The sequence below is a fragment of the Carcharodon carcharias genome, chromosome 24 (assembly GCF_017639515.1).
Source record: "Carcharodon carcharias isolate sCarCar2 chromosome 24, sCarCar2.pri, whole genome shotgun sequence".
NCBI classification, from domain to species: domain Eukaryota; kingdom Metazoa; phylum Chordata; class Chondrichthyes; order Lamniformes; family Lamnidae; genus Carcharodon; species Carcharodon carcharias.
The window spans coordinates 11,855,114-11,869,869 of record NC_054490.1 but is presented as its reverse complement, the minus strand read 5'-3'; the positions used below and the strand labels follow the sequence as shown (position 1 = coordinate 11,869,869).

The following is a 14,756-nucleotide window of genomic DNA, read 5'->3' as shown; positions in this document are numbered from 1 at the left end:
CGACAGTGTAGCCCTCCCTCAATACTGACCCTCCGACAGTGTAGCCCTCCCTCACTACTGACCATCCACCAGTGCGACACTCCCTCAGTACTGACCCTCCGACAGTGCGGCACTCCCTCAGTACTGACCCTCCAACAGTGCGGCGCTCCCTCAGTACTGACCCTCCGACAGTGCAGCACTCACTCAGTACTGACCCTCTGACAGTGCGGCACTCCCTCAGTACTGACACTCCGACAGTGCAGCACTCCCTCAGTACTGACCATCCGACAGTGCAGCACTCCCTCAGTGCTCAGTAGGGCCAGCATTTATTGCCCATCCCTAATTGCCCCTTGAGAAGGTGGTGGGTGAGCTGCCTTCTTGAGCCGCTGCAGTCCCATGTGGTGTAGGTACCCCCACAGCGCTGTTAGGGAGGGAGTTCCAGGATTTTGATCCAGCGACAGTGAAGGAACGGCCGATATATTCCCAAGTCGGGATGGTGAGTGGCTCGGAGAGGAACTTCCAGGTGGTGGGTGTTCCCCATGTGTCTGCTGCCCTTGTCCTTCTAGATGGTAGTGGTCGTGGGTTTGGAAGGTGCTGTTGAAGGAGCCTTGGTGAGTTGCTGCAGTGCATCTTGTAGATGGTACACACGCTGCTGCTACTGTGCGTCGGTGGTGGAGGGAGTGAATGTTTGTGGATGGGGTGTCGATCAAGCGGGGCTACTTTGTCCTGGATGGTTTCGAGCTTCTTGAGTGTTGTGGGAGCTGCACACATCCAGGCAAGTGGGGAGTATCCCATCACACTCCTGACTTGTGCGTTGTAGATGCTGGACAGGCTTTGGGGAGTCAGGAGGTGAGTTACTCGCTGCAGGATTTCCAGCCTCTGACCTGTTCTCTTAGCCACAGTATTTATATGGCTGGTCCAGTTCAGTTTCTGGTCAATGGTAACCCCCAGGATGTTGATAGAGGGGGGATTCAGTGATGGTAATGCCACTGAATGTCAAGGGGCGATGGTTGGATTCTCCCTTGTTGGAGATGGTAATTGACCGTCACTTGTGTGACATGAATGTTACTTGTGACTTGTAAGCATAAGGCTAGATATTCACAGAATCGTAACACAGGAGGCCATTCAGCCCATCATGTGTGCGCCGGCTCTCCAAATGAGCATTATGACCTGGTGCCATTTCCCAGCCTTTTACCCATCCCCCTGCACATTGTTTCCATTCAAATAACCATCTAATGTTCTCTTGACTGTCTCGATTGAACCTGTCTCCACCACACTTCCGGGCAGTGCATTCCAGACCTGAACCACTCGCTGTGTGTAATAGCTTTTGGCACACCTCGCATGTGCCTCTTTTGCAAATCACTTTAAATCTGTTCCCTCTCGTTCTCGATCCTTATACCAGCAGGAACAGCTTCTCCCTATCTACTCTGTCCAGCCCCATCATGATTTTGAACATCTTCATCAAATCTCCTCTCAGCCTCATCCTCTTCAAGGAGAACAGTCCCAACCTCTCCAATCTACCCTCATAGCAGAAGTTTCTCATCCCCAGAACCATTCTTGTAAACGTCCTCTGCACTCTCTCCAATGTGTTCACATCCTTCCTATAGGGTGGCATCCAGAACTGTACACAATATCCTAGCTGAGGTCTAACAAGTGTCTTATATAAATTCAGCATAACTTCCCTGATCTTATACTCTCTTCTCCTATTAATAAAACCCAGGATACTATTTGCTTTATTAACTGCTCTCTCCACCTGTCCAGCCACCTTCCATGATCTATGCACATATACACCCAGGTCTTTCTGCTCCTGCACCCCCTTCAAAGTTTCACCCCTTATTTTATATTGTCTGTCCATATTCTTCCTACCAAATTGCATCACCTCACACTTCTCCACATTGAACTTCATCTGCCACCTATCTGCCCACTCCACCAATTTGTCAACGTCCTCTTGAAGCTCCACACAGCCCTCCTCGCAGCTCACGACACTCCCAAGCTTCGTATCATCTGCAAACTTTGAAATTGTCCCCAGGACACCAAGATCTGGATCATTAATATATATCAGGAAAAGCAAGAGTCCCAATACCGACCCCTGGGAAATTCCACTACAAACCTTTCTCCAGCCTGAAATATATCCATTGACCATTACTCTCTGCTTCCCATTTTTCAGCCAATTTTGTATCCACGTTGCTACTGTCCCTTTTATTCCATGAGCAATAACTTTTCTCACAAGTCTGTTGTGTGGCGTGTATCAAATGCCTTTCGAAAGTCCACGTACACCACATCCACAGCGTTACCCTCATCGACCCTCTCTGTTACCTTTTCAAAAAGCTCCAGCAAGTTAGTTAAACATGATTTCCCCTTTAGAAATCCATGCTGGCCCTTCCTAATCAACCCACATTTTTTCATGTGACTGCTAATTCGATCCTGAATAATTGTTTCTAGAACCTTGCCCACCACTGGGGTTAAACAGACTGGTCTGTAAATGCCGGGCTTATCCTTACTAATTTTTTTGAACGAGGGCATACGTTTGCAATTCTCCAGTCCTCTGGCACCTCCCCTTGAGTCGAGGGAAGACTGAAAGATTACAGCCAGTGCCTCTGCGATTTCCACTCTCACTTCCTTCAATACTCTTGGATGCATCTCAACCACTCCTGGTGCCGTAACTTCTGTAAATACCCAGTCGACATTGTCCATGTCCCATCACAGATGGACGCAGCTCTGTGTTTGGAGTTTTATGGTCAAGATTCTCGTTCTGAGTGTTAACGCATTTCCCCTTTCAGAAGCGAAGAACTCTCGACTGAAGTCTTGAGGCAGCGTGAAATGAAATGGATCGAAATGATGAAAAACTGGGAGAAGTGGATACTGAAGAAACATAAAAAGGTGAGGGGTTGGGCACTGAGCACTGGGTCCCCGTCATGGCTGAATTGGAACAGCCCAGGAGGCCATTCCGCCCCTCATGTCCATGCCAGCTCTCTGAATAGTCGTTTCACTCGGTCCCACTCCCCCCGCCAAACCCCAACATTCTCTCCGTAACCCTGCACATTCATCCTTTTCAGATCATGATCCAATTCCCTTCCCAAAGCCTCGAATGACCCTGTCTCCCTCAAACCCTCAGACAGCGCGTTCCAGATCCTAACCACTCGATTGAACCTGTCTCCACCCACACTCTCAGTGTGATCCAGATCCTAACCACTCGATTGAACCTGTCTCCACCCACACTCTCAGTGTGATCCAGATCCTAACCACTCAATTGAACCTGTCTCCACCCACACTCTCAGTGTGATCCAGATCCTAACCACTCGATTGAACCTGTCTCCACCCACACTCTCAGTGTGATCCAGATCCTAACCACTCGATTGAACCTGTCTCCACCCACACTCTCAGTGCGTTCCAGATCCTAACCACTTGAATAATCCTGTCTCCACCACACTCTCAGACAGTGCGTTCAAGATCCTAACCACTTGATTGAACCAATCTCAATCACACTCTCAGAAAGTGTGTTCCAGATCCTAACCACTCAATTGACCATGTCTCCACCACACTCTCAAACAGTGCGTTCCAGATCCTAACCACTCGCATAATCCTGTCTCCACCACAAGCTCAGACATTGCATTCCAGATCCTAACCACTCGATTGTGTCTGTCTCCACCACACTCTCAGACAGTGAGGTCGAGATGCTAACCACTCGATGGACCCTGTCTCCTCCACACTCTCAGACAGTGCATTCCAGATCCAAAACACTCGATTGACCCTGTCTCCACCACACTCTCAGAGAGTGCGTTCCAGATCCTAATGACTAAATTGACCCTGTCTACCCCACACTATCAGACAGTGCGTTCGAGATCCTAACCACTCGAATGACCCTGTCTCCACCACACTCTCAGACAGTGCGTTCGAGATCCTAACCACTCGAATGACCCTGTCTCCCCCACAATCTCAGACAGTGCGTTCAAGATCCTAACCACTTTATTGACCGTGTCTCCACCACACTCTCAGACAGGGCATTCCAGATCCTAAACACTCGATTAAACCTGTCTCCACCACACTCTCAGACACTGCGTTCCAGATCCTAACCACTCGATTGAACCTGTCTCCCCCACAATGTCAGACAGTGCGTTCCAGATCCTAAGCACTCGATTGACCCTGTCTCAACCACACTCCCAGACAGTGTGTTCTAGATCCTAAACACTTGATTGACCGTGTCTCCACCACACTCTCAGACAGTGTGTTCCAGATCCTAACCACTTGATTGACCCTGTCTCCACCACACCCTCAGACAGTGCATTCCAGATCCTAACCACTCGATTGACCCTGTTTCCACCACACTCTAAGACAGGGCGTTCCAGATCCCAATCGCTCGATTGACCCTGTCTCCACCACACTCCCAGTGTGTTCCAGATCCTAACCATTCGACTGACCCTCTCTCCCGCAAACTCTCAGACAGTGCGTTCCAGATCCTAACCACTTGATTGACCCTGTCTCCCCCACACTCTAAGACAATGTGTTCCAGATCCTAACCATTCAATTGACCCTCTCTCCCACACAATCACAGACAGTGCATTCCAGATCCTAAGCACTCGATTGAACCTGTCTCCCCCACACTCTCAGTGTGATCCAGATCTTAACAACTCGATTGACCCTGTCTCCACCACACTCTCAGACAGTGCGTTCCAGATCCTAACCACTTGAATAATCCTGTCTCCACCACACTCTCAGACAGTGCGTTCAAGATCCTAACCACTTGATTGAACCAATCTCAATCACACTCACAGACTGTGTGTTCCAGATCCTAACCACTCAATTGACCATGTCTCCACCACACTCTCAAACAGTGCGTTCCAGATCCTAACCACTTGAATAATCCTGTCTCCACCACAATCTCAGAAATTGCATTCCAGATCCTAACCACTCGATTGAGTCTGTCTCCACCACACTCTCAGACATTGAGTTTGAGATGCTAACCACTTGATTGACCCTGTCTCCTCCACACTCTCAGACAGTGCATTCCAGATCCTAACCACTCGATTGACCCTGTCTCCACCACACTCTCAGACAGTGCATTCCAGATCCTAACCACTCGATTGACCCTGTCTCCACCACACTCTCAGACAGTGCGTTCCAGATCCTAACGACTAAGTTGACCCTGTCTACCCCACACTATCAGACAGTGCGTTCGAGATCCTAACCACTCGACTGACCCTGTCTCCACCACACTCTCAGGCAGTGCATTCCAGATCCTAACCACACGACTGACCATGTCTCCCCCACAATCTCAGACAGTGCGTTCAAGATCCTAACCACTTTATTGACCCTGTCTCCACCACACTCTCAGACAGTGCATTCCAGATCCTAACCACTCGATTGACCCTGTCTCCACCACACTCTCAGACAGTGCGTTCCAGATCCTAACGACTAAGTTGACCCTGTCTACCCCACACTATCAGACAGTGCGTTCGAGATCCTAACCACTCGACTGACCCTGTCTCCACCACACTCTCAGGCAGTGCATTCCAGATCCTAACCACACGACTGACCATGTCTCCCCCACAATCTCAGACAGTGCGTTCAAGATCCTAACCACTTTATTGACCCTGTCTCCACCACACTCTCAGACAGGGCGTTCCAGATTATAAACATTCGATTATACCTGTCTCCACCACACTCTCAGGCATTGCGTTCCAGATCCCAACCACTCGATTGAACCTGTCTCCCCCACAATGTCAGACAGTGCGTTCCAGATCCTAAGCACTCGATTGACCCTGTCTCCACCACACTCCCAGACAGTGTGTTCTAGATCCTAACCACTCGATTGACCCTGTCTCCACCACAATCTAAGACAGGGCATTCCAGATCCCAATCACTCGATTGACTCTGTCCCCACCACCCTCTCAGAAAGTGCGTTCGAGATCCTAACCACTCGATTGACCCTGTCTCCACCACATTTTCAAACAGTGCGTTCCAGATATTAACAACTCGACTGATCCTGTCTCCACCACTCTCAGACAGTTCACTCCGGATCCTAACAACTCGACTGACCCTGTCTTCACCACAATCTCAGACAGTGCACTCCAGATCCTAACCACTCGATGGACTCTGTCTCCACCACAATCTCAGACAATGCGTTCCAGATCCTAACAACTCGATTGACCCTGTCAACACCACACTCTCAGACAGTGCATTGCAGATCCTAACCATTTGATTGACCCTGTCTCCACCACAATCTCAGACAATGTGTTCCAGACCCTAACCACTCGATTGACCTTGTCTCCCCCACACTCTCAGACAGTGTGTTCGATATCCTAAACACTCGAATAACCCTGTCTCCACCACACTCAAACAGTGCGTTCCAGATCCTAACTACTCGATTGCCCTTGTCTCCACCACACTCTCAGACATAGCGATAAAGATTCTAACCACGCAATTGACCCAGTCTCCCCCACACTCTCAGACAGTGCATTCCAGATCCTTAACACTTGAATAATCCAGTCTCCACCACCCTCTCAAACAGTGCGTACAAGATCCTAACCACTTGATTGAACCTAACTCAATCACACTACCAGACCGTGTGTTCCAAATCCTAAACACTCAATTGACCATGTTTCCACCACACTCTCAGACAGTGCGTTCCAGATCCTAACCACTCGATTGACCCTGTCTCCACCATACTCTCAAACAGTGCATTCCAGATCCTAACCACTCGATTGACCCTGTCTCGCCCACACTCTCAGACAGTGCATTCCAGATCCTAACCACTCGAATAATCCTCTCTCCACCTCACTCTCAGACATTGCATTCCAGATCCTAACCACTCGATTGAGTCTGTCTACACCACACTCTCAGACAGTGAGTTTGAGACCCTAACCACTCGATTGACCCTGTCTCCACCACAATCTCAGACAGTGCGATCCAGATCCTAACCACTCGAATAATCCTCTCTCCACCTCACTCTCAGACATTGCATTCCAGATCCTAACCACTCGATTGACCCTGTCTCCACCACACTCTCAGACAGTGCATTCCAGATCCTAACCACTAAATTGACCCTGTCTCCCCCATACTCTCAGACAGTGCGTTCGAGATCCTAACCACTCAACTGACTCTGTCTCCCCCACAATCTCAGACAGTGCGTTCAAGATCCTAACCACTTGATTGACCCTATCTCCACCACACTCTCAGACAGGGCGTTCCAGATCCTAACCACTCGATTGACCCTGTCTCCACCACACTCTCAGACAGTGCGTTCCAGATCCCAATCAATCGATTGACTCTGTCTCCACCATCCTCTCAGACAGTGCGTTCGAGACCCTAACTACTCAATTGACCATTTCTCCCCCACACTCTCAGACTGTGCTTTCCAGATCCTAACCACTCGATTGAACCTGTCTCACCCACACTCTCATCCACTCGATTGACCCTATTTCCCCCAGACCGTCAGACAGTGTGTTTCAGATCCTAAACCATTGATTGTCCGTGTCTCCACCACACTCTCAGACATAGCGATACAGATCCTAACCTTTCGATTGACCATGTCTGCACCACACTCTCAGACAATGCGTTCGAGATCCTAACCACTCGATTGACCCTGTCTCCACCACACTCTCAGACAGTGCGTTCGAGATCCTAACAACTCGACTGACCCTGTCTCCACCACTATCTCAGACAGTGCATTCCAGATCCTAAGCACTCGATTGACCCTGTCTCCACCACTCTCAGACAGTGTGTTCCAGATCCTAACCACTCGATTTACCCTGTCTCCACCACACTCTCAGAAAGTGCATTCCAGATACTAACCACTCAATTGACCGTGTCTCCACCCAAACTCTCAGATAGTGTGTTTCAGATCCTAACCACTCGATTGACCCTATCTAACCCACACTCTCAGAGAATGCATTCCAGATCCTAAGCACTCGATTTAACCTGTCTGCAACACAATCTCAGGCAGGGCATTCCAGATCCTAACCACTCGATTTACCCTTTCTCCACCACACTCTCAGACAGTGCGGTCCGGATGCTAACCACTTGATTGACCCTGTCTCCACCACACACTCAGACAGTGCATTCCAGATCCTAACCACTCGATTGACCCTGTCTCCACCACACTCTCAGACAGTGCGTTCCAGATCCTAACCACTCGATTGACCCTGTCTCCACCACACTCTAAGACAGGGCATTCCAGATCCCAATCACTCGATTAACTCTGTCTCCACCACCCTCTCAGACAGTGCGTTTGACATCCTAACCACTCGATTGACCCTGTCTCCACCACATTTTCAAACAGTGCGTTCCAGATACTAACAACTCGACTGACCCTGTCTCCACCACAATCTCAGACAGTGCATTCCAGATCCTATCCACTCAAATGAACCTGTCCCCCCCACGCTATAAGACAGGGCATTCCACATCCTAACCACTCGATTGACTCTGTCTCCCCCACAATCTCAGACAATGCATTCCGGATCCTAACAACTCAATTGACCCTGTCAACACCACACTCTCAGACAGTTCGTTGCAGATCCTAACCACTCGAATGACCCTGTCTCCACCAAAATCTCAGACAATGCGTTCCAAATCCTAACAACTTGATTGACCCTGTCAACACCACACTCTCAGACAGTTCGTTGCAGATCCTAACCACTCGAATGACCCTGTCTCCACCACACTCTCAGACAGTGCATTCCAGTTGCTAACCACTCAATTGACCCTGTCTCCACCACACTCTCAGACAGTGCATTCCAGATCCTAATGACTAAATTGACCCTGTCTACCCCACACTCTCAGACAGTGCGTTCGAGATCCTAACCACTCGACTGACCCTGTCTCCACCACACTCTCAGACAGTGCATTCCAGTTCCTAACCACACGATTGACCATGTCTCCCCCACACTCTCAGACAGTGCATTCCAGTTCCTAACCACTCGATTGACCCTGTCTCCACCACACTCTCAGACAGCGTGTTCCAGATCCTAAACACTTGATTGACCGTGTCTCCACCACACTCTCAGACAGTGTGTTCCAGATCCTAACCACTTGATTGACCCTGTCTCCAGCACACCCTCAGACAGTGCGTTCCAGATCCTAACCACTCGATTGACCCTGTCTCCACCACACTCTCAGACAGTGCATTCCAGTTCCTAACCACTCGAATGACCCTGTTTCCCCCACACTGTCAGACAGTGCGTTCCAGATCCTAAGCACTCGATTGACCCTGTCTCCACCACACTCTAAGACAGGGCGTTCCAGATCCCAATCATTCGATTGACTCTGTCTCCACCACCCTCTCAGACAGTGCATTCGAGATCCTAACCACTCGATTGACTCTGTCTCCACCACATTTTCAACAGTGCATTCCAGATACTAACAAATCGACTGACCCTGTCTCCACCACACTCTCAGACAGTTCACTCCGGATCCTAACCACTCGATTGACCCTGTCTAACCCACATTCTCAGACAGTGCATTCCAGATCCTAACCATTCGATTGAATCTGTCTGCAACACAATCTCAGACAGTGCATTCCAGATCCTAAGCACTCGATTGAACCTGTCTCTCCCACACTCTCAGTGTGATCCAAATCCTAACAACTCGATTGACCCTGTCTGCACCACACTCTCAGACAGTGCGTTCCAGATCCTAACCACTTGAATAATCCTGTCTCCACCACACTCTCAGACAGTGCGTTCAAGATCCTAACCACTTGATTGAACCGATCTCAATCACACTCTCAGACCGTGTGTTCCAGATCCTAACCACTCAATTGACCATGTCTCCACCACACTCTCAAACAGTGCGTTCCAGATCCTAACCACTTAAAAAATCCTGTCTCCACCACAATCTCAGAAATTGCATTCCAGATCCTAACCAGTCGATTGAGTCTGTCTCCACCACACTCTAAGACAGGGCGTTCCAGATCCCAATCACTCGATTGACTCTGTCTCCACCACACTCTAAGACAGGGCGTTCCAGATCCCAATCATTCGATTGACTCTGTCTCCACCACCCTCTCAGACAGTGCATTTGAGATCCTAACCACTCGATTGACTCTGTCTCCACCGCCCTCTCAGACAGTGCGTTCGAGATCCTAACCACTCGATTGACCCTGTCTCCACCACATTTTCAAACGTGCGTTCCAGATACTAACAACTCGACTGACCTGGTCTCCACCACAATCTCAGACAGTGCATTCCAGATCATAACCACTCAAATGAACCTGTCTCTCCCACACTATAAGACAGGGCATTCCACATCCTAACCACTCCATTGAATCTGTCTCCCCCACAATCTCAGACAATGCGTTCCAGATCCTAACAACTCGATTGACCCTGTCAACACCCCACTCTCGGACAGTGCATTCCAGATCTCAACCACTCAATTGACCCTGTCTCCACCACACTCTCAGACAGTGCATTCCAGATCCTAACAACTAAATTGACCCTGTCTACGCCACACTCTCAGACAGTGCGTTCGAGATCCTAACCACTCGACTGACCCTGTCTCCACCACACTCCCAGACAGTGCATTCCAGTTCCTAACCACACGATTGACCATGTCTCCCCCAAAATCTCAGACAGTGCATTCAAGATCCTAACCACTTTATTGACCCTGTCTCTACCACACTCTCAGACAGGGCGTTCCAGATCCTAAACATTCTATTAAACCTGTCTCCACCACAGTCTCAGACACTGCGTTCCAGATCCTAACCACTTGATTGACCCTGTCTCCCCCACACTGTCAGACAGTGCGTTCCAGATCCAAAGCACTCGATTGACCCTGTCTTCACCACACTACCAGGCAGTGTGTTCTAGATCCTAACCACTCGATTGACCCTGTCTCCACCACACTCTCAGACAGTGCGTTCGAGATCCTAACAACTCGACTGACCATGTCTCCACCACAATCTGAGACAGTGTGTTCCAGATCCTAAGCACTCGATTTACCCTGTCACCAGCACACTCTCAGAGAGTCCATTCCAGATCCTAACCACACAAATGACCCTGTCTCCACCACACTCTCAGAAAGTGCATTCCAGATACTAACCACTCAACTGACCGTGTCTCCACCCAAACTCTCAGACAGTGTGTTTCAGATCCTAACCACTCGATTGACCCTGTCTAACCCACACTCTCAGACAGGGTGTTCCAGATCCTGAGCACTCGATTGAACCTGTCTGCAACACAATCTCAGGCAGGGCATTCCAGATCCTAACCACTCGATTTACCCTTTCTCCACCACACTCTCAGACAGTTCGGTCTGGATCATAACCACTTGATTGACCCTGTCTCCACCACACACTCAGACAGTGCGTTCCAGATCCTAACCACTCGATTGACCCTGTCTCCACCACACTCTAAGACAGGGCATTCCAGATCCCAATCACTCGATTGACTCTGTCTCCACCACCCTCTCAGACAGTGCGTTCGAGATCCTAACCACTCAATTGACCCTGTCTCCACCACATTTTCAAACAGTGCGTTCCAGATACTAACAACTCGACTGACCCTGTCTCCACCACAATCTCAGACAGTGCATTCCAGATCCTAACCATTCAAATGAACCTTTCTCCCCCACACTATAAGACAGGGCATTCCACATCCTAACCACTCGATTGACTCTGTCTCCACAACAATCTCAGACAATGCGTTCCGGATCCTAACAACTTGATTGTCCCTGTCAACACCACACTCTCAGACAGTTCGTTGCAGATCCTAACCACTCGAATGACCCTGTCTCCATCACACTCTCAGACAGCACATTCCAGATCCTAACGACTAAATTGACCCTGTCTATCCCACACTCTCAGACAGTGCGTTCGAGATACTAACCACTCGACTGACCCTGTCTCCACCACACTCTCAGACAGTGCATTCCAGTTCCTAACCACACGATTGACCATGTCTCCCCCACACTCTCAGACAGTGTGTTCTAGATCCTAACAACTCGACTGACCCTATCTCCACCACACTCTCAGACAGTGCATTCCAGATCCTAAACACTAAATTGACCCTGTCTCCCCCATACTCTCAGACAGTGCGTTCGAGATCCTAACAACTCGACCAACCATGTCTCCACCACAATCTCAGACAGTGTGTTCCAGATCCTAACCACTCGATTTACCCTGTCTCCACCACACTCTCAGAGAGTCCATTCCAGATCCTAACCACACAAATGACCCTGTCTCCACCACACTATAAGACAGGGCATTCCACATCCTAACCACTCGATTGACTCTGTCTCCACAACAATCTCAGACAATGCGTTCCGGATCCTAACAACTCGATTGTCCCTGTCAACACCACACTCTCAGACAGTGCGTTCCAGATCCTAACCACTCGAATGACCCTGTCTCCACCACACTCTCAGACAGTGCATTCCAGATCCTAACGACTAAATTGACCCTGTCTATACCACACTCTCAGACAGAGCATTCCAGATCCTAACGACTAAATTGACCCTGTCTATCCCACACTCTCAGACAGTGCATTCGAGATCCTAACCACTTGACTGACCCTGTCCCCACCACACTCTCAGACAGTGCATTCCAGTTCCTAACCACACAAATGACCCTATCTCCACCACACTCTCAGAAAGTGCATTCCAGATACTAACCACTCAATTGACCGTGTCTCCACCCAAACTCTCAGACAGTGCGTTCCAGATCCTAAGCACTCAATTGACCCTGTCTCAACCACACTCCCAGACAGTGTGTTCTAGATCCTAAACACTTGATTGACCGTGTCTCCACCACACTCTCAGACACTGCGTTCGAGATCCTAACCACTTGATTGACCCTTTCTCCACCACATTTTCAAAAAGTGCATTCCAGATCCTACCAACTCGATTGACCGTGTCTCCACCACACTCTCAGTCAGTGCGTTCAAAATCCTAACAGCTCGACTGACCCTGTCTCCACCACAATCTCAGACATTGTGTTCCAGATCCTAACCACTCGATTTACCCTGTCACCACCACACTCTCAAAGAGTCCATTCCAGATCCTAACCACACAAATGACCCTGTCTCCACCACACTCTCAGAAAGTGCATTCCAGATACTAACCACTCAATTGAGCGTGTCTCCACCCAAACTCTCAGACAGTGTGTTTCAGATCCTAACCACTCGATTGACCCTGTCTAACCCACACTCTCAGACATTGCATTCCAGATGCTAACCACTCGATTGACTCTGTCTCCCCTACACTCTCAGACAGTGCGTTCCAGATCCTAACCACTCGATTGACCCTATTTCCCCCACACCCTCAGACAGTACATTCCAGATCCTAACCACGCGATTGACCCTGTCTCCACCACATTCTCAGACAGTGCATTCCAGATCCTAACCACTCAAATGAACCTGTCTCCCCCACACTATTAGACAGGGCATTCCAGATCCTAACCACTCAATTGACTCTCTCTCCACCACACTGTAAGTCTGTGCATTCCAGATCCTAGCCACTCGATTGACCCTGTCTCCACCACACTCTCACAGTTCGTTGCAGATCCTAACCATTCGAATGACCCTGTCTCCACCACAATCTCAGACATGCGTTCCAGATCCTCACAACTTGATTGACCCTGTCACCACCACACTCTCAGCCAGTGCTATCCAGATCCTAACCACTCGATTGACCCTGTCTCCTCGACACTCTCAGACAGTGTATTCCAGATCCTAAACTCTTGATTGACCCTGTCTCCACCACCCTCTCAAACAGTGCTTTCGGTATCCTAACCACTCGATTGACCCTGTCTCTACCACAATCTCAGACAGTGCATTCCAGATCCTAACGACGATATTGACCCTGTCTACCCAACACTCTCAGACAGTGCGTTCGAGATCCTAACTACTCGTCTGAACCTGTCTCCACCAAACTCTCAGACAGTGCATTCCAGATCCTAACCACACGATTGACCATGTCTCCCCCACAATCTCAGACAGTGCGTTCAAGATCCTAACCACTTTATTGACCCTGTCTCCACCACACTCTCAGACAGGGCGTTCCAGATCCTAAACGCTCAATTAAACCTGTCTCCAACACACTCTCAGACACTGCGTTCCAGATCCTAACCACTCGATTGACCCTGTCTCCCCCACACTGTCAGACAGTGCGTTCCAGATCAAAGCACTCGATTGACCCTGTCTCCACCACACTCCCAGACAGTGTGTTCTAGATCCTAACCACTTGATTGACCCTGTCTCCACCACACCCTCAGACAGTGCGTTCCAGATCGTAACCACTTGATTGACCCTGTCTCCACCACAATCTAAGACAGGGCGTTCCAGATCCCAATCACTCGATTGACTCTGTCTCCACCACCCTATCAGACAGTGCGTTCGAGATCCTAACCACTCGATTGACCCTGTCTCCATCACATTTTCAAACAGTGCGTTCTAGATACTAACAACTCGACTGACCCTATCTCCACCACTCTCTCAGACGGTTCACTCCGGATCCTAACAACTCGACTGACCCTGTCTCCACCACAATCTCAGACAGTGCATTCCAGATCCTAACCACTCAAATGAACCTGTCTCCCCCACACTATAAGACAGGGCATTCCACAACCTAACCACTCGATTGACTCTGTCTTCACCACAATCTCGGACAATGCGTTCCGAATCTTAACAACTCGATTGACCCTGTCAACACCACACTCTCAGATAGTTCGTTGCAGATCCTAACCACTCGATTGACCCTGTCAACACCACACTCTCAACCAATGCGTTCCAGATCCTAACCACTCGATTGACCTTGTCTCCACCACACTCTCAGACATAGCGATAAAG

At 49.4% G+C, this 14,756-nt stretch overlaps 1 protein-coding gene across 1 annotated transcript in view; it reads left to right on the top strand.

Moving 5' to 3' along the window:
* Positions 1-14,756, top strand: part of LOC121269341 (TBC1 domain family member 10A-like) — a 223,649-nt gene that overhangs the window by 136,974 nt on the left and 71,919 nt on the right. Inside the window, exon 3 of the mRNA XM_041173892.1 lies at positions 2,760-2,859. Within this exon, the coding sequence (XP_041029826.1) occupies positions 2,760-2,859 (100 nt within the window). The remainder of the gene's footprint in view (positions 1-2,759; positions 2,860-14,756) is intronic.